This window comes from Temnothorax nylanderi, unplaced genomic scaffold (assembly GCF_030848795.1).
Source record: "Temnothorax nylanderi isolate EJ_2023f unplaced genomic scaffold, tnyl_v1.0 TNYL_tig0564_pilon, whole genome shotgun sequence".
In the NCBI taxonomy this organism is placed as follows: Eukaryota; Metazoa; Arthropoda; class Insecta; order Hymenoptera; family Formicidae; genus Temnothorax; species Temnothorax nylanderi.
Window position 1 is genome coordinate 16,951 of NW_027249626.1, and position 25,029 is coordinate 41,979.

The following is a 25,029-nucleotide window of genomic DNA, read 5'->3' on the forward strand; positions in this document are numbered from 1 at the left end:
ATAAGTTAAGATAACAATTTGATTTACAAATTTATTTACACTCCATTAATTAAACAACCTCTTTAAAAATTTTTTTTCCTTTAATGACAAGAAAAAACAAGAACATATTAAGAGCTTTCCATTTACATCAAAACTCAGATAAATCTCACTTCTGTCTTTCTTCAACATTCATGTTGAAGAAAGCACCTATTATGAACAAAAATTCTAAACAATTTTACATGCACATAACTAAATTAAACCGTATATAATATCTATAGAACTTTCATTACAACATAAATTTAAACAGAAATATCAATAAAAGATAATTATTTTGAGAATTACTTACCTTTGTTTTCGGCAATATATCTGTTGCCAACTTTTGTATCAACTTTGTATGTTCAGAAATTATATCTGTACATTCTTCTTTTCCATTTTCATCTATCATTTTTTTTGTTTTCTTTGATTCATGTCCTTCGTTATCTGAGTGCATACAGTTTTCCTATAATTAATAACAAATATAAAACATATTATATTTCTATTTAAAATATAACAAAAAAATCATAATAATAGAAAAGAGATTAATAGAGTAGTTTTTATGAGAACTACATAAAATTATATTGTGCATGTGTACCATGCCATGTTCTTTTCTCATTTTCAATGTATGTCCTTTGAAATTTTATAGAATGACGTATCTATGACGGCTTCCCACAAAATATAAAGCATGAAATAAACGTAATACATTATCATTCCTTTAATATGCCTATTTTTAAATAATGGAAAAATGTTCTAATTTGTTCATTTTGATTATAGTTCGTAACATATTATACCTTTTCAATGTCATTGGATGGTTCTGTATCACTTACACTATCTGCAGACTCGCAAAATTTGGCATTGGAAATTTGAACTCGTGTTTTATCTAATTTTAAATCCATTTCCTGCAATTTGTAGCAGTTTTAGTTATTGCTATACTTTTTTTTATATATGCACAAATGTAACCAAATTTTATAGTTTTGGTTGTACATAATATTAAATTGAAATTATGTAACCATAAAAATCATATAAACCAGATATACATTATTATAATTATCATCATAATCATCATTGTTATTTTTATTATTATTGTTATTATTGTTACAATTATTATCATTATTATTAATTACGATAGCTTTGTTGATTGCATAATTGAAAAATGTATAATATTATAACCTTTGTCTTTGGTAAATGCATTATTGGTTTCATTTTTTTAATGTCAGTTATTTTCGGCCTTTTATTAATTAACATTGTATCTGCACATTCTTTATTTGGTATTTTCTCAATTTTTTTTCTTTTTCTTTTGTTCTCTCTCTCCCTCGTTGTCTAATTGAATACAAATTTCCTGTAATTCATAGTAGCTAATAATAGTTGAGAATTATAATAACAGAAAATAGGGATTAATAGAATAGTGATAAGATATACCTTTTTGTTACCATAAATGCCATATGTCAATCAAATATAAAATATTGTAATTACATCATTATTATTATAGCATTATTTTAATGATAATTTTGTTGATTAATTGTAAATTTACAATACCTTTGTCTTTGGCAATAAATCTGTTGTAGATTTATTTTTTGTAACATCACATATTTGCGGCTCTCTATTTGTAAAAATTTTATCCACACTTTCTTCTGTGTCATTTTCCTCCATTTTTTTTCTTTTTGGTTTATGTTTTTTCTCACTATCGGATTGTATACTGTTTTCCTATAATTAATAAATAATTAATATATACAAATATAAAATATATTTATATTTAAAATGTAATAAAAAATCATAATAACAGAAAAGAGATTAATAGAGTAGTTTTTATAAGAAAGAATAAAAAATTAAAAAAATAGAAAATTATGTTGTGTGCATATATGTACCATGCCACGTTCTTTTCTCATTTTCAATGTACGTTCTTTTAAACTTTTTTGGAATAATATATCTGAGTCGGCTTCCTATAAAATATAACGTATGAAATAAACATAATACATTATTTCTTTGTACGTCTATTTTTAAATAATGGAAAATGTTCTAATTTGTTTATTTTAATTATAATTCGTTAAATGTTATACCTTTGTGATGGCCTTGGATGGTTCCATATCACTTACACTATCTGCAGACTCGCAAAATTTGGCATTAGGAATTCGAACTCGTGTTTGTTTTCCAAGTTGCACAAGCTCGGACAGTGATTCTTAATAAAACAAATGAATAAACAATAAAGTATTAGCAAACGGCGGTAAATAAACTCTTTTAAAAAATTGCCTAAAATGAAACATAATCATTAGATTGTTGAAAAAATTACATAAGTCTAGTTTCTAGTGTCCTCAGTAACCTATATCTCATTAAATTAGTTCGAAGAAAAATAAAAGAAATAATTCACATTCAAAAAACAAGAAAAAATTAAATTACGGAACACTTTGAAACAAATTGCATTTTAAATATAGGATAATATCATGTTGGACATATTTTGTTAAATATCCAAATAAAATAAACATTGAAAAACAATTAAAAGAAACATCATGATAGTTTTAAATAATCGAGGTTCTCACAATTTAGAATGTAATATTATACGTATACATACTAACATGAAATATTATGACAAGAAATATTACACGAACAGACGTAAACCCTGAATGTTTAAAAACAAACAAGAATCTTTTTTTTTCTAATCAATCTATATACAACTTGTATCTGAGAATTAGTTCGTTTAATAACAAAACATATATGTAATAAGAAAATAGGTGCAGCGTGTATTCTAAATAATTACCATTTAATTTTTAATTATTTAACATTTGACGTACAATTTTTTACTTACCTCCTATTGCTATTATTATAGCATCGTAATATTCGTCATCATTGTCCCACCGAACTTTGTACTTTTTTTTATAATCAATGTTTTCACAATCAAAACGTTTAATTGAAGAATCTTCAACTATTTTGAATGTATTATCGTTTAGATATTTAACGTAGACATACATGTTTCCTGAAACACTGTACAAAATCGCAGCTGCTTTTATATTATCTTTTTGTCCTCACTGCGATTAACTGCGATCTGTAGCCCTACTCTGTAACTCTAACGACAGTATCGGTATAATTATACATCGTCGTTGCGCAGCATTTTTTCTTATAGTATGCAATGGTTGCGTTCAGGAAACACAACTCTGTTAGATCCAGAGAAGAACCAAAGGTAAGAACCATCATATTAAAGACTCACTGACCGCTTATTTAACAGTTGTGTTTTCTAAATGCGGCCAACGATAACATATAACGATAACGATCACACTGTCGTTAAGAGCTACAGAATAGAGGTTACCTTGGGTACTACAATCATCTGCAATCAACGATATATGGGATCTTTATGCTTGTCTCGATCTCGGTCGACGGTCCGACGAGCTACTCGCAATAGGGGCAGAGATGATCACGTACCACCACGCTCAGGCTGCGTGGACTGCGTTGGGAAACGTCGCCCGAGCAGAGATGCCAATGGTGCTAGCTGTTTGTTCGCTGCCGCGCGCTTGGTGGGACACGCACACAGCCTGACGGAGCCGTGTACGTGTGCGCTGAGCGTTCAGCATCTCTGCACCCGAGTGCAAACGAGTATACTCCCTTCTCTTTCTATCTCAGCGAGTTAGAAGGAGAAGGGAGTATACCCGTGTGTACCCGAGTGACGTTTCCGAACGCAGCTTCACAGCGCTGTTACGATTTGATTCGCGTTTGAACATTGCGGATGAAGGTTACTAACATATTTGACTAGGCCTCCTGACTCCCTAACAGCATGATGATTAACCTAATTTCATTATATATATTTTTGTGCAGGTATTTTGTTATTATATAGATTCCAAATTCATCAGCCAAGAAAATGGAGGATGAACACAATGAACGTCCAATGAAGAGACACAGAAAATCTTATTTAGAACCCAATTATACACAGTTGCACGCAAGCAATGTTACTAATCAACGTTGGACAGCGGTGGCTTCGGGTGCTAGGAAGTCATTAATAAATTGTACGTGAATATAAAAGTAATATATTTCTACTAAAATTCCATTAAATGAAAAACTCAAAATGAAAATTTATTCAACACGAAAATCTATTCAAATAAGAATTTTTAATCTGTCCAATTTTAGATATAGGTTTAAGTATATATAGTTGAGGTGTATATAATTTTAAATATAAGATTAATAATTTTTTGGATATAATGTAGATCACAGCATCAATTTATGTTTATATATGGAGACAAATATTTAGTAGATATTACTGAAATTGTGGTAAAAATATGGACGATGGATACATCACGGCATAGTAACTATAGGAATTTCAATAATATTAATAGAAACTATAATAATATTTGCATAAATTTGTCACTAAAACATCTCGATTTCAACGAAACATTAAGTATATGTAAATTTATCTGTTTTTGTATTCTTTCTTAAACAATTAACAATTTCGTTAAGATTTCTTGAAGTGTCTAAAGATAATCCACAATTTTTTCTTACTGTTGCTCAAATTTTACTTATTGTCTCATATTTTTGCTTATTTTTCTGAAATTTCTTTGAAATATCGACATTTTTCAGAGTAAAATAGTGCGAAACTGTCTCTGAAATTTTGCTTACTTTGTCTGAAATTATAGGTAGGGGAGACCGGGGCTAGACCGTTAGTTTTTTTTCGGTGCCGATTTTTAACAACAAAATAAATAATTGTAGTTAAATGTGGTATACCACTGTAAAAAGTGAACCTTTAGCTACAAAATTTATACAGGAAATTTTTATCTACGTCGCTTTGTTTAACCGGTATAGAGCAAAAACGACAACGGTGCAAAAATTGAAATATCAAAAATGCCGGGGTTTAACCGTTACACTGCATTTTCAATACATATACGTACATCTAATCCTGAAAAATGATAGGATACATCTTAATAATTGTTTTTTAAGAGAAAAATATAAAAATTTATTTAAAATTTTTATGCGAAACGTTATTAAAAAATAGTTACGAGGGTTCCTCTTTCCGCAGAAGTCACTCGCCCGACTTGTTTCACTCCTCGACGTCCGATGACTCTATTCGGTGTCTGAATGGTTGTAATTCCCGTCTCATCCATATTCCATATGCAGTGAGCCTGGAAATGCCCGGAAATGCCTTGGAAATGCACCCGGACTGCTTACTGACGGATTAACCCCAAACATAAGTTTCAGGTTTGATCGCCCACGAAATATTAGACATCAACGATAATGAAAAAACTACACTGGATTCGTGTTCAGCATGCATTACTCTTTATAATCACGTACCTCGAGATTTGGAGAGCAAATATTATAGCAGATATTACAAAATTTCCACGCGCAGAAAATGTAACTTTCACCTTCCGAAAACACGTTTGCCCTCGTAAAAATCATAACACGGCAGGTAACCTGCCGAAACTCCGTTGGTCACATGGGTACCATAAGCAGCGTTTACAATGTTAATAGCGAGTTCGCACAATATACAGGTTCCGAGATATTTGATTTGGCGGATTTACCCCGTTAGCGGTCTAGCCCCGGTCTCCCCTACTTAATTATTTTTTCATATTTTTGCTTATTTCTCTGAAATTTTTCTGCATAATAATTACAAAATTTTATTGAAATTTAACATATTATCTCTGAAATTATATTTATTATGTATATATTTTCTCATATTTCATTGAAATTTTACTTCTTTCTCTTATTTCTCAAAAATCATCGTTTTCAGAAAAAGTATGAGATATTTCATAAAAATTCAGCAAAAATTTCCGTCAGAAGGGGTTTTATTTCTGTGTATTTATATTTCATTATCATTTTAATATTCCTAAATTCGAAATTTTCTCTTCTTCAATAGATCAAGAGACACGGTAGTGTCTCGTGCCAAGTACACGCGGAGCGAGACCGACCGTGACTCTTTTACGCGACGCGACGGGTTGCGAGTACCCGAGATGTTGAGATCTCGATAACGAGTGAACGGATCAAGTTCTAAGTAGGCTTGATCGATAGTTTGGGGTCGAAAAGGGGGGGGTTTCTCTCATAATATTCCGCTACGTGCCCTACGAGCGGAGATATTGCGACGCAAAGTCCAAATGTGAAAATTTATTTTTAAGATACGTCGTTCAGATACGTCGACCGTTTCTCATCATGCCATGCCATCATTTCATTGGCTGGAGTCGCGTCACTTTCACTTTTTCGACGCTGGCGGCGCAGGTAACGCCAGTTTCGATATCGCGCGCGTATTTCGATCGATCTAGTAGGTAAATTAAATTAGGTCGATAGACTTATCGGTCAGGAGGAAGATTTTTATTTAGGTAAATTAGGTATATATATAATACATATTTAGTCAATTGCTTCATGTTTATCTGGAGAGATTTCGTATCCTTACATCGTATTACCACCGCTGCCGGAAAAGAAGGAACCCTACGCTTGGCAGAAAGTGCCGCTAGGGAATTTTTAAGTCGATTCTTATGAATCAAGCTTGAATTCGATGTCTAGGTATCCTAGGTTGCCGATGACGAGGTCCAGATAGTGCGCTTCATAGTTTTCGGTGTCCAGGTGTAATAATACGTTGAATTCGATGTCTACGTGTCCCAGGTTGCCGATGACGAGGTCCACATAGTGCGCTCCGTAGTATTCGGTGTTTACGTGTATTAATACTTTGAATTTGATGTCCACGTGTCCCAGGTTGCCGATTGCGGGATCCAGATAGTGCGTTTCATAGTTTTCGGTGTCCAGGTGTAATCGTACGTTGAATTCGATGTCTAGGTGTTCCAGGTTGCCGATGACGAGGTCCACATAGTGCGCTCCGTAGTTTTCGGTGTCTACGTGTATTAATACCTTGAATTCGATATCCACGTGTCCCAGGTTGCCGATGACGGGATCCAGATAGTGCGCTTCATAGTTTTCGGTGTCCAGGTGTAATCGTACGTTGAATTCGATGTCTAGGTATCCCAGGTTGCCGATGACGAGGTCCAGATAGTGCGCTTCATAGTTTTCGGTGTCCAGGTGTAATAATACGTTGAATTCGATGTCTACGTGTCCCAGGTTGCCGATGACGAGGTCCACATAGTGCGCTCCGTAGTATTCGGTGTTTACGTGTATTAATACTTTGAGTTTGATGTCCACGTGTCCCAGGTTGCCGATTGCGGGATCCAGATAGTGCGTTTCATAGTTTTCGGTGTCCAGGTGTAATCGTACGTTGAATTCGATGTCTAGGTGTTCCAGGTTGCCGATGACGAGGTCCACATAGTGCGCTCCGTAGTTTTCGGTGTCTACGTGTATTAATACCTTGAATTCGATGTCCACGTGTCCCAGGTTGCCGATGACGGGATCCAGATAGTGCGCTTCATAGTTTTCAATGTCCAGGTGTAATCGTACGTTGAATTCGATGTCTAGGTATTCCAGGTTGCCGATGACGAGGTCCACATAGTGCGCTTCGTAGTTTTCGGTGTCCAGGTGTAATAATACGTTGAATGCGATGTCTAGGTGTTCCAGGTTGCCGATGACGAGGTCCACATAGTGCGCTCCGTAGTTTTCGGTGTCTACGTGTATTAATACCTTGAATTCGATGTCCACGTGTCCCAGGTTGCCGATGACGGGATCCAGATAGTGCGCTCCGTAGTTTTCGGGGTCTACGTGTATTAATACCTTAAATTTGATGTCTAGGTGTCCCAGGTTGCCGATGACGAGATCCACATAGTGCGCTCCGTAGTTTTCGGTGTCTACGTGTATTAATACCTTGAAATTGATGTCTAGGTGTCCCAGGTTGCTGATGACGAGGTCCAGATAGCGCGCTCCGTAGTTTTCGGTGTCTAGGTGTAATAATACCTCGAATTCGATGTCTACGTGTCTCAGGTTGCCGATGACGAGGTTCACATAGTGCGCTTTGTAGTTTTTGGTGTCTAGGTGTATTAATAACTTTAAATCTGAATGTAGGACACGTAGATATCGAATTCAAGGTATTAATACACGTAGACACCAAAAACTACGGAGCGCACTATGTGGACCTCGTCATCGGCAACGTGGGGCACCTAGACATCGAATTCAACGTATTATTACACCTGGACACCGAAAACTATGGAGCGCACTATCTGGAACCCGTCATCGGCAACCTGAAACACGTGGACATCGAATTCAAGGTATTAATACACCTGGACACCGAAAACTATGGAGCGCACTATGTGGACCTCGTTATCGGCAACCTGGGACACCTAGACATCAAATTCAAGCTTGATTCATAAGAATCGACTTAAAAATTCCCTAGCGGCAGAATTAAAATTATGTCATGACATAATAAAAATCCGCTGAATTAAAATTATGTCTAGACATAATAAAAATTGGACGAATAATAGTAACCTTTCGAAAGTAGAGGTTTTAAGCTTGAAATTTAAATTTTATTCATTTTTAACAAAGTTACCGCTGCTCGAGTTTTGCCTATTTTTTAAGATAAATTTAGTGTTCCTTCAATTTTTGTGAGAAATGTATAATTTACTTTTACTTAAATATTATTAATTTTTATGTATTTGTTGTTATTGCTAATTTTGTGAATAATTAAAAAATAAAAAATAAAAATGTTTTGCAGATCCTTGCTTAACACTACAAAATAGGTGATATCAGTACAAAATTACCTTTTTCAAAAAAGGTAAAAAAAAGTGCCAAGTACACGCAATGTATTTTGTAAATTCAATCGAAAAATTATCTCACAAAATTGTCTCACAAAAATTGTCTCACAAAATTGTCTCACAAAAATTGTCTCACAAAATTATTAAATTACAAAATTGTTATTTTATTCAATCCAAGTGATATCTACCTCGAAAAAACCTAAATAACAAGTGGTATCTATTAAAAAAAAAATACGTGAAATCATTTAATACTGCGCCAATTACAAAGAGAGAATATATATATATATATATATATATATATATATACCTTAACAAAATTATTATTATATCACGAAATTGCGTTACCAAACTCAATCCAAGTGATATATACCTTAACAAAATTATATCACAAAATTGTTTTACCTAACTCAACCTAAGTGATATGTTATTTCAAAAAAATATATGAAATCTTTAAATTACGCCAACTACAAAGAGAATATATATATTGCTTTGAAAAATAATTGTAGTGCAACTACTCTTAAAAATAAAACAAAATTGTGTTACCTAACTCAACCCAAGTGGTATGTATCTTTGTATTCCTGAGGATCTTTCTATCAACCCAAGTGGTAGTAGTTTTAATTCTCCTTGATAAAATTATAATATTACAAAGAATCATTTAATCATTTTAATCACAAAGAATTAAAGAGGTAACATTATAAAATAAAAATATTTAATTAAAATAAAATAAATAAATTTTTCTTGTAAAAAACTTGGCGCTGCTTTTTTAAAGTCTATCCAGACAAATTTGCATCGCGCATAAACATAAGCGTAAGAAATTGATTGGTTCATATATATGTGCAAAAGGAAATAGACCAATCCATCTCTTTATGCATATGCTTATGCACCTATGCAAGTTTGTCTAGATTAATCTTAAAAAAGCAGCGCCAAGTTTTTTACAAGAAAAATTTATTTATTTTATTTTAATTAAATATTTTTATTTTATAATGTTACCTCTTTAATTCTTTGTGATTAAAATGATTAAATGATTCTTTGTAATATTATAATTTTATCAAGGAGAATTAAAACTACTACCACTTGGGTTGATAGAAAGATCCTCAGGAATACAAAGATACATACCACTTGGGTTGAGTTAGGTAACACAATTTTGTTTTATTTTTTAAGAGTAGTTGCACTACAATTATTTTTCAAAGCAATATATATATTCTCTTTGTAGTTGGCGTAATTTAAAGATTTCATATATTTTTTTGAAATAACATATCACTTAGGTTGAGTTAGGTAAAACAATTTTGTGATATAATTTTGTTAAGGTATATATCACTTGGATTGAGTTTGGTAACGCAATTTCGTGATATAATAATAATTTTGTTAAGGTATATATATATATATATATATATATATATATATATTCTCTCTTTGTAATTGGCGCAGTATTAAATGATTTCACGTATTTTTTTTTTAATAGATACCACTTGTTATTTAGGTTTTTTCGAGGTAGATATCACTTGGATTGAATAAAATAACAATTTTGTAATTTAATAATTTTGTGAGACAATTTTTGTGAGACAATTTTGTGAGACAATTTTTGTGAGACAATTTTGTGAGATAATTTTTCGATTGAATTTACAAAATACATTGCGTGTACTTGGCACTTTTTTTTACCTTTTTTGAAAAAGGTAATTTTGTACTGATAATGTAAGAACTGAAGAAAGCGCGGAAAGTACGCAAGAAGAAGAAGTAGATACATCTACGCTACATGTACAAAATGTACATTATTGCTCCGAAGAAGATACGACAGAAGAGACAGGGAAATATAACAGTATTCTTGAAGGTAAAGAAATGAGTGTAACAGGAGATGAGTCTTCCATTGAAAATACTGCAGATTCGTTTACAAGTGAAGATGATTTAAGTCATACAGATGATAGCATATCTGCAACCGACAACGACCATTTTTTGACTGAAGACGATAAATACGATTATTTCGAAAATAACAGGAACATTATGTTTTTAGAAAGTGGCGTACAAGTGCAGGAAGTTTATTGCATGGTTGTAGGGCTATCTATGCGTTATCACTTTTCTAAGGAAGCAGAATATGCTATACTTAATTTGCTTAAATTGTTAGCTGGTCCAAGATTTAATAGTTTAAAAATAGATCGTAAGACGTTATCGCAGAACTTACCAATATTACCAAATAAAATAATTTCATACATTTTTTATTGCTTCAAATGTTATGAACCTCTGTTAGAACCTCTTCCAAAGAAAGAAGTAGTAAAACAAAATATTATTTGTCGTAATTGTGAGCAGGACAATTTGGTTAGTCTTAAATCCGAAAATCGCTTTCTAAAAATTGATATTAAGCATCAAATTCAAACATTACTGAACAAAAAAGATGTTCTGAAAGAATTAATAAACAAAACTAGTGCAATAAAATCAATGAAACGCGATAATTTCCCAATATGCGATATACATGATGGAAAGTTGTATACCAATAATATTAATCGCGCAAAATCTAATAGTGAAGGAACTTCTTTGATCTTAAGTTATAATCTAAGTACAGATGGAGCACCACTTTTCAAGAGCTCGAAGAGAAGTTTTTGGCCTTTGCAAATTTCGATTAATGAATTACCGCTAAAGTTAAGATATACAAATTTGATCTTAGCTGCCTTATGTATACTTAAATCAGAACCTACACCTAAGTTAATGAATTTATTTATGACATACTTTGTTCAACAAGCAAATGAATTAAGTAACAAAGGGCTCACTGTCATTGATGCAGAAGGTAGAAAACTAAGAATCACATTGATTCCGATATGTGCTGCAGTAGATACGGTTGCGAGACCTATCATACAGAATCGCATACAATTTAATGGATATTGGGGATGTTCTTGGTGCTACGCACGTGGAGAACATATAAAAGGTTCAATGCGTTATCCATTAAATCTTCATAAAGACGAACTTCTGCGAACTAACGAAAGTCATTTTGAAAATGTTAAACAAAGCATTGAAAAAGGAATGGCAATCGAAGGTGTAAAAGGAACGATGGTTATAGCCGATTTGCCGTATTTTGATTGCATATGGGGCTTACCAATAGACTATATGCACGGCATGATTTTAGGCGTAGCACGTCAAATATGGGAACTGTGGACTACTCCAGGTACGTCATACTACCTAAAACCATCGGAAAGAAAAGAAATAAATGAGCGGTTACTAAATATTAAGCCACCGCAATCAATATATCGTTCCCCCCGATCTTTAAATGACCGACGTCAATGGAAGGCTGCAGAATGGCGGTCTTGGCTTTTATTTTACAGTTTTCCTTGCTTAAAGGGTATTTTAAAACCTGAACTACTCGAGTCTTTTTTACTTTTTGTCCGTAGTATACACATTCTTTTGCAACCAACAATTTCTGAAAATGATTTTAAAGTATGTGAAATTGATTTATTTAAGTTTGTTGGAGAGTGCCAAATTTATTATGGTAAGTCTGCGATGACATTTAATATTCATAGCGCACTGCATTTATGCCATTCAGTATTGCAATCCGGGCCTCTTTGGGCGACTTCGACCTTTCCTTACGAAAGTAACATATACATATTGAAGCAAGAAGTTAGTAGCCCTAAGAGTGTAGACGAGCAGATGGCTAACAGATATTTGAGACGTGCTGCGTATGAAAACTACATTAATAATTTGAAGATCTCTGAAAAATGCTCTGTATTTTGTAAATCAATTATTTCTAGAAATAAATATTTTATTAATAATAATGATGTAACGACGGAGAATGGTGCAACATTTTCAGGTGCTCCAAAATTAGTACAAAATGCGGATAAATATTATAGCTTGTTAAAGTGTCATAGTAACTATTATAAGAATTTCATGAATAATAAAGAGGTACATGTATATGAAAGGTGCATATTTAGCGGAATTGTGCTCCACACTGCAGCGTACAGTAAAACTATTAAAACCAACGATTCTGTAGTACAATTAGACGATGATACAATTATCGAAATATTAAGTTTTATTATTGTAAATAAATGTTGCTTTGTCGTTTGTAAAGTTCTGACAACCATGCCTGCGGTCTATAATCAATTAAGAATAATCATATGTTACAAGTTACTATAGCGAAGCACAAGATGAAAAAATAATTCCGATTCAGCTGATAAAACGTAAACTTGTGGTCGTCGAAATGGAATGTGACAAATTTCTTTGTACAATGCCGAACCAATTTGAAACATTATAACTATATATTAATATATCACTTTAATTATCAGTTAAAAAAACAAAATGTATCTGTTTATAATTCTTCATATTTGTACACTTATATAAAATATATTTCTAATAAATTAAGATTAATTACAGACTGGCGTTTAATTTATTATTAAAAATTCCGTGAAAGTTTATCTAACATATAGTTAAAATTATTTTTCATAATTTTCTATAAAAAAGTATCAAAATTAATTCAGCTCTTCTGGCGTAAAAACAGCACGCGTAGAAATTAGTATATTCAACTTAATTTTTCATAAAAATCCATAGCTTTCTGTGAAAAAATATAAAAAATTGTAGTTATTCATAGTTTTTCATATATCTGAATTATTAGATGTATGAAAATCGAAAAATTTCTATGAATATATTCACAAAATATGATTTTCATAGAAATTTTTTCCGTCTGCTGCTTCTAAACAATTCAGTTAATATCGTTGATATACTATAGATAACGATTAGCTGCCGTACAGAAGATGATAAGTTGTATGTCGGAAAATCCTGATAAGAAACGATAGACGTGTCGGTTCGGTTAAGTCGTATAAATATCGACGAGATGTCTATCGTTTTAACCTTATAAAAACATATGCAAAGTAGAAGGTTTTCAAACGATTCAATTTATATCATTAATATACGATAGAAAACGAACCGATTTGCTGCCGTACAGAAGATGATAAGTTGTATGTCGGAAAATCCTGATAAGAAACGATAGATGTGTCGGTTTGGTTAAGTCGTATAAATATCGACGAGATGTCTATCGTTTTAACCTTATAAAAACATATGCAAAGTAGAAGGTTTTCAAACGATTCAATTTATATCATTAATATACGATAGAAAACGAACCGATTTGCTGCCGTACAGAAGATGATAAGTTGTATGTCGGAAAATCCTGATAAGAAACGATAGATGTATCGGTTCGGTTAAGTCGTATAAATATCGATAAGATGTCTATCATTTTATTCTTATATATCCGTATTAATGCATACGGTAAAATTATTACCATAAATAACGATACATATTATATCGTGTATATACGATTGATTCAGACGGGCACTAATTGTACATATAGAAAACGATTCATAACTATAAAATTTGTATAGTTATTTTCTTATTCGGACCTAAAACAATAGAAACCGATTCGATTCGATTAATGTTTTATCTGTCTTCTAAATATGCAACGATAGAACCGATAAGATACGATTAAAAACGATACAGATATAGCCGTTTTTAATCGTTTTCTATCGGATATGGTTACCAGGGATAGCATCAAGATTATTTTATTCTAGATGTAAGAATTCCTCTATTTAAGATCAAAATATTCTTCTTTCAATACTAAATATGATTGGCCCTATTTCGATCCTATTTTATGATAGATTGAAGAGTAATAGCATTGTATCTAGAAGTCTTTTCTGTGGGTGCGCACTCACGCATCGTATGTAGGATAATCATGTACATCATGGCTGTCGCGATGAGCGCTGCGTACAATATAAAACAATAACATTATAACAACAGAAAATTAATATACTATCAACGTTATTTCTAAGTCCAAATTACAAGGAATTTTGAACTGTGCATTGATCTCAAATAAATGTCAGAGTAACATTTGAAAAATATTTTCTGTAACTTTTTTAAAATATTTTAACAACATTCAGAAAAATCATATTACGAAATAATATTTTTCAAATATGTGTATAATATTATTAAAAAACGTTTCAAAAATACACATAAAGTCAATATTTCTAAACGTTAATTTAATGTTCCTTGCTTACTGGGATATATCTGATTATATCTCAGATATATTTTACTGTGTGGGCTATTAAGGCAAACTTGATATTTTTCTATTCTCACATCGAGATGTCAAAAAGAATCGGTTGTCGATGAAACGCTTAGTGCAGGTTTCGAGATATATTCGACATGCACTTGCATCGAATTTGAAACGAGTTGCAGACGCCTGCACGTCTACGAACGCACACGTCGACGTACCCGGAAAATCGAACAAACGTCAATCTTATGCGAATGGGTGAGAAGCGCCACGCCGCGCCGCGCCAAAAATGAAGTGCGCGGCTGCGACCAAATTGAATTATGCATCGCGTGCACGATTTGTGGAAGTGATCGGTAATCGTTTCGCCTTGAGGTCGTTTCCTTGAGTTTTCCGCCTCGCCCTACGACGGCCGTGAACAGAAGGATGCACGTAAAGCATCCTCTTTGGCGATCCTCTTCGTCTCGCCTCGCTTCGCCTCCCATGGAGACCGGCCTGGGACACCCGGGCCACTCGCGAGGCACGCCTGCACGCGCGCATCACGCGATACGTGATCGGGGCATTAATTGCCGATTTTAGCGGCGAGATGGGCTACGGGCTTAGCTATGAGACAACCCGATCTCCCATATCCCCGTACATATAAACTACCGGCGAGCAGGTGACAAGGTTTAGTCAGTTGATCGTTTCAACCGCGAATGTAGATCCCTCGTTGCGCGGGTGCCTTCTGACAGCGGTGACCAGGCCCCGCAAGGGGCTATGACGGTTTTACGGTGTTGCTTCAGCAGGTGAGGGTGCCATGCGTTACGCGCCGGGCGTTTACCGATCTATCGTCGCGTTATTTAATTGATAGAAATCAGCGAACGGCACGCGCGGGACCGAACCGAAGATCGATTCCATGCACGCGTCGTTTTGCACACATACTGCGTAGAATCGAATCCTCTCTTCTCGAATCAAGGATGATCGCGACGCCACGATATTCCATAATAGCGGTAATTTGCGATGTCTTGTCAATTCCGAATAATTTTATATCCTTGCTAACATATAGAAGTTTATCGAGCTAGAAGCGAATAAAGCGATAAATACCACCAAGCAGAAAGAAGTAACCCAGGCAGTACACATGTCCAAAATCAGGACATAAGACGTCTTAAAGCTGTCTCAAAGATGTCTTTAAGGACGTTCTCCGGCTCCAGTCGTACTCAACTTGTATTCGTGCTTAAAAAGATGTTTATATACAAAATATTACATATAATAACATCTAAAAAATAAGAAGTTAACTTTACGCGTGAGAACTCATGCGGCGTTGCCAAGTAACTGACGCCTCTTCTCTTCTGTCATTCTGAACCGAGCGAAAAATTCATCAAATCGCGTACTTTACACAAGTATTTCTCGAAAACGAGTACCGCAAGGGTATTGACACTTAATTGCATATTATTTCTATTTTTATGGAGCATCATATACTAATTTTTCAAAACCATTTAGAGAAAACTTTTTTCACAATTCATTATAATGTCTCTTTTACAATAGCTCGGAATAGGAATTACATGTTAAAAGTTGAAACTTTGAAACTCAGTATCTCGATTTTTAATACCGCAAGAGGTATTGAAATTTATACTATCGCATAAAGCACACCTAAATTAACGTATATTCACAGTTTAAAAAAATCTAGAGAAAATCGATTTTCCGGAGAACGACCTTTAGTTTTATCGCGAGTCATCTATTGTGTAATTTGACTAAATATCGTACGCAATGCGTTACAAACACGAAGGTTAGAGAAATAGACATAAATTATCAGAGCGACGGCGACGGATATAAGGATTTATCGTTGTTGAAATCGCTTTTTCGAACAAAAATTGAAAGGATAAAGAAATAAACGTAAATTGTCTAACGACAACTATGAAGAACTTGTCGATTTTAACGTCAGTTTCTCGAAAGAATTAACATCTGCAAGAATTGCGAGAGGATGAAAAAAGAAAGAGAAGGAGAGACAGTGTGTTAACTCATTGAAAAAAAAATACTTTAAATATTATCAAATATCAGGACATAAATATGCGCCGAGAAGGAAATATGGGCGGCGTATGAGGCGAAGCGACTATTGGTTATACGCATTTTATGTATTTTTTGATAGAGAGGGAAGTGTTGCATCCACGTGATCCTATAAGTACGCAGACACCGTATAAAAATGAATGCGAGTTGGTTGATCGATGTCATATTGATAACTTTCACTTAACACACTGTATGATTTTTACGTGCGCACGTGTGCATCGAATTTTGAAGCATCATATTCTACTACAACTTTCTCCAAACTGTAAGTGGCTACCTCCTCGTAAAATAACTCGACCAAACTTTCCTCCGTGCAAGGTAAACGAGTGAGAAGATAAAAGACTGAATCAAAAGTGCTGTTCCTACATAAGTCAGTTCGTATATTTTTAACAACGAAAAAACGTCGTTTTTACATATTTATTTATCTTATAACAATGAACAAACCCCCAAGACAACCCTGATAACTATAATAAATTTTGAAATTCCCATTGCGTCACAATTTAAATTAAAATTAGCTTTATATTCACGTTACATAAACATTTATAAACATTCAACAGTTTAAGTCAACAGTTTAAGCGTTTAAGTGCAGGCTTTAATAAATTAACAAGTATATTGGATGAGCTTCTCAGCTAATATTCCCGGTTTATCCTTGTTGTGAAACTTATTGTTATGCGATCCGTATGCGCGATTATCAGCGACACACTCTACTTGCATGATTCGATCACGCCAATTAAAGGTATCTTATTCTGAATTGTTAATGTGAGGAAGTAAACGTCCCTCGCGGAATTTGGCGGGCGAACTAATACTATCTGCAATAATACGACGCCATATGATTGAATGTATGTGTTAGACAAATGTTATGTAGCGAGGCCATGATATGCGCGATTCAACACTAGTGCGCAAGGTAACAAATTCACAATTGGGAAGTTACTGAATCTAAATAACTATTACTAACTTGATACACCCGTGCTTCGCTACGGTATCCGTGAAACACGTTTTACCCCTTTTCATCCCGTTAGGGTCGAATTTCTAAAAATCCCTTCTTAATGGGTGCTTTTACGTCATGAGAGGAATACACTACCCGAATTTCATGTTCCTAGGTTCAGGGTTTCGAGCTGGGCGTTGATGAGTCAGTCAGTCAGTCAGTCAGGACATTTGTCTTTATATATATAGATTTCGTAACGACGGACAATGAAATAAATTAAACACTAATAAGTAAATGAAAATTGACCGATATGTGAGTAATCATAAATAAATAGAAATGCCTTATTCGGTCAAGCTGGATTTTTAGGCCTAATAATATTTTTGATTACTTGTCGGTTTTAAAACAGTCAATCAATTTAATAATATTGATGCTAGCATCTTTTAGAACATTGCAAAGGGCACTAAATTGAGCACTATTCTGTAGAAGAAATCCATTATTTTTATTAGCATGTACATGGTAAAAAGAATATATCTTTATGAAACTTATAAAAATGCATCTCATAAAAAAAAGGATACAAGTTCGACTGTTGTTATAGCTCAGCGATATATATTTAATAAAAAACATTTGGTAGGAAAGGCTATTTCTATAAAAGGGCGCTTTATTAGAGAGAGGAATTCTTCGAAGGGACAGATACAGTTATTAATGTTAAAATATAGTAATGTTAAAATATATTAATAGTTTTTGGAAGCACATTGATGATTGTAAATTCAGATTTTTATCATTTCGAAAACATGCTAGTGAGCTGTGCAACTATAGCTAAATTGATTTCTTTTAATAATATTTATTTTTACAAGTTCATAAATGCATATATTTTTGCATTTGCATGCTATTAAAAATGCTGAATTCTACAGAATAGTGTTCAATTCGTTTTGTTTTATCCACATGTTGCAAAATAACAGCTACCTATTTAATAGACATATCGCATAATATCTCGTTAATCAGATGTGGAATGTATTTTACATCCCACGTGAGTAATGTAGAGGGTTAAAGAGGATACGTTTTATGTCGGGAAAGAAGATTTAAAATCGACAGGGTGCGCAGAAACTGGATATTATCTGCATCTTATCTTTCTTCTCTATTTTATGTTATTTTACATTCGTGGTGTTTCGTATTCATGACATATTTATGATGCATGTTCATCGTGTAGGAATTGCCGGTTAAATTTTATTGCTCACTCGCATTATGTGTCGTTTGATGAATCACTGTATAGATAAGTGAAGAATTTGTCTCTTAATCTTTTCATTCTCGGTTTTATCGAAAGCAATTAGCATAACACGGAAATAGTATTGATTCAAAAGAATATTCTTTTGCGTTAAAAATAGTGTATTAAAGCATTGCAGAAACGCATCGAGAAACGCAAATATATCTGCGTCGCAGTTGAAGCAGATACATTCACAAATTATTCCGTTTATCCCTCATTTGCACATCCTTTTAGCACATTTGGTCTAATTGTAAGTATCTAAGCCTCTAAGCAAACGATAGAATTTTATTGCAACGTCCTTGTCATTTCGAAAAATATGTTGCGGGAATAACCGAATGATTGATCGCATTTATTACTTATAGGCAGAAATTTTCCTATTTATTACTTCGTTGCAATTTATTATCCATATGATGATACTGACGTGAAAATTACATTTTTTTGTAATTAGTTGAATCGTACATCGGAAGAAATGTGGACCTACCTCGCCTTTGTAGTTGTTATCTACATTATATACGCGTTGAAGAATTACATCAGAATTCTCAAATTTATCTTCACCCTCGATGGACCGAAAACAGTGCCCATTCTTGGCAACGCGAACGCTGTTCTCGAAGGAAATCGTAAGTGATTCAGTATTACTAAAACTTTTGAAATTGCTGTATGCTGTTAATTAATCGTCAACTAATCAAAATCGCTGTATGTCTTATCCATAGCCATCTGAATTCTATATTGTTCTCATATCGTAAACGTTGCAACGACCCGCAAATAAAATGAGTTTTAAGTTATCCTATTGAAAGACGGTAAATGTATATTCGTATAGTATGTAAAAGATTTTGATTTTTTAGTGATGCAAAGGATGACAAATGAGGCGCAGAGTTACGGTCGCGTTTTTCGAATATGGTTGACACTTCTGCCGTACGTTGTGCTCGTCGAGCCGAAGGACATCCAAATGGTGCTCAGCAGCATGAAGCACACGCGGAAGATATTCTTCTACAAGCTGCTCGATAACTTTTTGGGCAAAGGTCTAATTACGCGGGATGTCGACAAGTGGAAGGTACATCGGAGAATCTTGCAACCGGCCTTCCATCGCCACGTGCTCGAGAGATTCGCTGGAACGTTCAGCGAGTGCGCCGATCGCTTAGTCGACAAGCTGCTCGAGAAGGACGGGAAAGATATAAACGTCACCGTGTTTGTTAACAACTCGGTCTATGATATACTGATCGGTACGTGATGTAAATTGCTTGTACATACTCGAGGATAGATTTTAATGGTCACAAACAGAAAAACTTGGGTTTTATTATCTAAGAATTTCATCTTCGTACGATTACTCAAAAAAACGCTTACTTAGTTAAAAGTAGAAAATTCTTCTGCGTTTTATTTGTAAAATACTTGGAACGATGTATAGCATAGAAATGCTAATTGGCACTTACTTATTGGAATTAATTAATATTTCCAGCCTTTTCCCACTTTCGAAAAGAAGCGTATTTGACTTGCAAAACGAGTTAAAAGTCGACCTTGTCGATTATATTTATACCTTTGGTTTTATAAATTGCAAACATGGAGTAAAGAAAAAATTGATAACTGTGCGATAGTATACAAATTAGGATGTATAGTCCAATGCAATAATGAAAATGAGTACATCACGCAATGAAAGTGTAGAACGCTTTCATTGATGGTATGCCGCGTAGAAATCGGCGCGTACCTTAAATGGTGTATGCTAAAATACTTCATCTTTTCATAAACACGGCGAATTAGCATGAGAATCCACGTCGAGACTTGTCAAAGTAGTAGCCTATAGTAGCGCGCATTCGTATACTATGCCTTTGTTGATTTTCAGTATTTGCGTAACGTTAATACGCCTTTAAAGAGATTACACGCGTTTAAAAGCTCCTCCTCTCATAATCATACGTTTCGACATCTCGAAGGCGGCGGTACTTATCCCAATGCCAAATATTAGCCACCTGACATAATAATGCTCACTTCAGAGACGATTCTGGGCACACCGGCGAGCCAAAGAAGCAACGACAGTGAGGACGATACGCCATTCAGAAAGTAAGTACAATCCAAAACGATACCAAACGGTAGTCGACCTTATTAGCGAACTTTGTTATCAAATTCCAAAATATTTAAAAAATAGAACATTGTGTTCTAAAAATTGTAATAAAAACCACCATGTTCTATACTCTAGAAATTATTCTGATAAATTATTTTTTATTGATATTTCAATCTTTACAGAATTATTTATCTGAATTAATAAATTAAACTTGGCTCTTCAAGACTTCTTAACTTGTGCCATCAGTGACTTTGTAAATATCGATATATTAAGTAGTTTTACATTAAAAATTTTTCTGCCGAAGAATGATGCGTTTGCTCTTCATTTCCTTTCTAGAAAACTATGTATACTGCAACGGATATAACGGTAATTACTAACATCGATGTATCTTGGGAACAGGGGCCAAGTTATGGTGCCGTATAGATTTGCACGACCGTGGTTGCTAATCGACTGGATTTACCGATTGACAGCAGCTGGGAAATCGGAGGAACAACAGCAGAAGGATCTGTTCGACTTTTGCTTCCGAAAAATGAAGGAGAAGCGCGAGTTCCTGCAAAAGAACGGTTCCCTTAGCACTGACAGCACGCCTAGAAAGACATCCCTGCTTGAGTACATGGTCGAGATCAATGAAAAGAATCCTCGGTTCACTGAGCGAGATATTATCGAGGAATGTTGCACTTTCATGCTGGCCGGCCAGGACTCGGTCGGCACCGCTACCGCGATGACGCTTTTCCTTCTGGCGAATAATCCCAAATGGCAGGAAAGATGCGTCGCGGAATTGAATGAGATTTTTGGCGACGACAGAAGATCACCAACCATGCAAGATCTCAGAGAGATGAAATGTTTGGACATGTGTATCAAGGAATCTTTGAGGTTGTATCCTAGCGTGCCGCTTTTCGCCAGGACACTCGGGGAGGACGTGAGATTAGGTGAGATCTAAAGAGAAAAAACTTCCACGATAATTATTTTATTCGATCCTGTGAATACCATTCAGTTTTACACACAGTTTCTTTATAATTGTATCACTTAGTTGTTTATATATAATTACTTTTTAGTTAGAATAAACTAAAAATTTTTTTAATATCATTGTTTTTTAATATCGGATAATACGTCTTCAACATGAATATTCAGTAGAATGTAGATAAAAGAACATCCGCGTCAGTAAAGATAATAAAAATAATATAACAATATATTCATCATATAAATATATAAAAAAATTGCTCTCAATCATTCTCGGAATAATTGCAAAATAAAAACGTTTGAATTAAAAATTATATAACGTTAAAATTATAACTTTCTGTCATGCAGGAAAGCATGTAATACCAGCTGGTTGTGGCGTGTTTATAGCGCCATATTGTACGCACCGCTTGCCTCATCATTTTCCTGATCCCCACGATTTTAAACCGGAGCGTTTTAGCCCTGAAAACTCCGAGAGAAGACATCCCTACGCTTACATACCATTTAGCGCCGGACCTCGCAATTGCATCGGTGAGAAAAATAAATATAAATCAGTCAGATATATAAGAAAAAAAAAGAGAAAAATTCGAGAAAAGAAAAATAAAGATATTTTAGATTTGTTTACGTTCTTAAATAAAAGCACTAAAAGCTCCTTCAATATTATAAGATAGATTCAATTTTTTTTTCTAAGAAAAATACCGTGTGACATATCGTCTCTTTTCCGTACCTTTTTAGGAAACAAATTCGCCACACTCGAGATGAAATCGGTCATCAGCGCCATTCTAAAGAAGTGTCGATTAGAGCCGATCCTTGGCAAAGAGAAGGTGATAGCCAAATTTCGAATGACGGTCAGAGCACACGGTGGACTTTGGGTCAAAGTGAGAGCGCGTGATAAGCAATACGAATCGAAACAATTGAATTAATTAACTATTTCCGGTCTTACGAACTACAAATAGCGATTATAATAATGATATTTCGAAGATTAATAATAATTTAATGGAAACAAAAAGTAACTATAACTATGTTACTTCAGCGTTAAAGAAAAACGAAATTTGTCAATGCATTTAGCGTTTCTAACATAGAAATACTTTGATAGCGCGGTTTAAATAAGTCATATAGGAATCCTTTTTCTGTATAAGCAAAAAATGAAAAGAAAACATTGCAAACACTATGTCACAAATCATAAAAATCGCTTTTCGAGTATCATTGTTCTAAATTGTTGGAACGAATAAGTTTACAGATGACTGAAACTACGAGAATATCATATCATTAAATTAATCTTTTTTTTTAGTGTTTGTTAACTCTTTTAAATAGATATAGATGTGAACATTGCGAAATGCGACAAACATGTGTACCAACATGTAAAACTTTGCAGCAAACATCTTAAAATTGCGTTAAATAAAAAGTACGTATAATTATGTATATGTACAATTACACAAAAATCCCGTTTCTCTATAAAATAAAAATCATTTTCCTTTTAATATTTTTACATGTTAAGAGTAACTTACAAGGGGAGGACTTACAAGGACTTGGGGTTACCGACCCATACAGCACATAATATCATTCGAATGTTCTATACTTGTACTGTAAATATACGCCCTTATGAAAAAATACACTCAACTTTGATGGTTAACACCCAAATTTGAGTGTTAACACTAAACTTACGCCCAAATTTGAGAGTTAACACTCAAATTTGGGCGTAAGTTTAGTGTTTGTCATCAAAGTTAAGTGTCAACACTTAAATTTAGGTGTAGATTGAGTGTTGACTATTAAGGTTTAGGTCAATTGTGGGTTTAATCCTCAATGATGAGTGTATATTGGAAGTTTATTCTTAATGATAAGTGTAGGTTGGGGATTAAGCCTCAATGTTTAGTGTAGGTTGGAGATTGATCCTCATCGTTGGATGTTGGTTTGGTGTTAACAGAGTGTTAATCTTTAATGTTCTATGTCGATTTAATCAGTGTCGTCATGATCCCTTTATCGTTGGGTGTCGTTTAAATGTTATTGTGTTAATTTTCGTTAAGTGTCAATTGACAGCTTGGTTTATTGGAAAAGTGTTTCAGATAAAAGTTGAAAGGTTTGAAGGGGGCCAATAGACGATCTTATTGGATTTTGGATCCAGGGCCTGTATTGAGCCCAATAGGGCCTAAGTCAAATTTTTTAAATGAAAACCCCTATTTTTTATTGTACCATCTTTCTATATAATACTTTTAGCTAATATATATTTAGCTTGTGATATCTTGATGATTGTTTGCCAGAGAAAAAAGTGGTACAGAGGACTTTTTAACTTAATTTTATTTCAAAAATGTGCTGTTCCCTGGTGGAAATAATTTTACAACAATTTACGTATTTCTATGAAAAATTACAATCTTCTACAACAAATCACAAATTTCTACAAATTTGTGAAAATTGTAGAAATTCATGGTGAATTGTAGTAAATTGTAGTAAGTTGTAAAAAGTAATAGAAAATTGTAACAACTTTTTTACGAACATTTTTATGAGACGTAGTAAATCGTAGAAGTTGTAGATTATTGTAAAAATCATAACTATTTATAACTATCTACAACATTCTGCGAATATTTTTTATGAGAACGTAGTAAATTGTAGAAGTTGTAGATTATTGTAAAAATCACAACTATTTACAACTTTCTACAACGTTCTAACAAAATTTTTTATAAAAATTTTAGTAATTTGTAGAAGTTGCAAATTATTGTAAAAATTACAACTATTTACAACTTTCTACAATATTCTAAAAATATTTTTATGATTAAATGTAAGATATAAACAAAGTATACTTGTCCCACTCTAACTTATACTGCATCAGTGTGCACTAGTTTAGCAGTGCAGGAATAGAAACAGATCTTATTGAAAGTTGTAGATTTCAGCATAGCCTGATGTAAAAATGTCGAACATGTCGCATATTTAGTATGTTTATCCAGTGAGAAGGTTGATGTCGAATCGACGTCAATTCAACGTCGATTCACCGGAAACTCATCGACATCGAAATTAACATAAAAAATCAGCTGATTTCAATCAAATTGTTTTGGCATCAAGAGTTGCTTCTTTTTAAGTTACCTGTGTTCAAAACTCTAAAAATTTTTTCTAAAATTAAGAGACTAATGGCCGGTATTCATAGTCGGATCTTATTTCAAGACCGTCTTAAGTTATGTCTTAAGA

The 25,029-nt window shown here is 33.8% G+C and overlaps 1 protein-coding gene and 2 long non-coding RNA genes across 5 annotated transcripts; 1 reads left to right on the top strand and 2 right to left on the bottom strand.

The window, feature by feature from the left end:
• Nucleotides 1–1,879: 1,879 nt before the first annotated feature.
• Nucleotides 1,880–3,514, bottom strand: LOC139783957 (uncharacterized). The gene is made up of 4 exons (XR_011721433.1): nt 3,314–3,514; nt 2,816–2,991; nt 2,073–2,191; nt 1,880–1,955 (listed from the first exon to the last, which is right to left on the bottom strand). It is a non-coding gene; the product is annotated as an uncharacterized lncRNA (long non-coding RNA).
• Nucleotides 3,515–5,008: 1,494 nt separating this feature from the next.
• On the bottom strand, nt 5,009–5,667 carry LOC139783961 (uncharacterized). Its single transcript, XR_011721434.1, has 2 exons — nt 5,281–5,667; nt 5,009–5,156 (listed from the first exon to the last, which is right to left on the bottom strand). It is a non-coding gene; the product is annotated as an uncharacterized lncRNA (long non-coding RNA).
• Nucleotides 5,668–15,270: 9,603 nt separating this feature from the next.
• On the top strand, nt 15,271–23,294 carry Cyp4aa1 (Probable cytochrome P450 4aa1). Of its 3 annotated transcripts, none has more exons than XM_071723125.1 (7): nt 15,271–15,404; nt 19,294–19,462; nt 19,688–20,065; nt 20,828–20,894; nt 21,295–21,824; nt 22,204–22,383; nt 22,588–23,294. In XM_071723125.1, the coding sequence occupies exons 2-7, from the start codon at nt 19,315–19,317 to the stop codon at nt 22,773–22,775; spliced, it is 1,491 nt and encodes a 496-aa protein (XP_071579226.1). In that variant the 5' UTR covers nt 15,271–15,404; nt 19,294–19,314; the 3' UTR covers nt 22,776–23,294. The 3 variants fall into 3 exon arrangements, with proteins under 3 accessions (XP_071579226.1, XP_071579225.1, XP_071579227.1); XM_071723124.1 differs by lacking the exon at nt 15,271–15,404 and adding an exon at nt 16,775–16,924; XM_071723126.1 differs by lacking the exon at nt 15,271–15,404 and adding an exon at nt 16,941–19,095.
• Nucleotides 23,295–25,029: the final 1,735 nt, after the last annotated feature.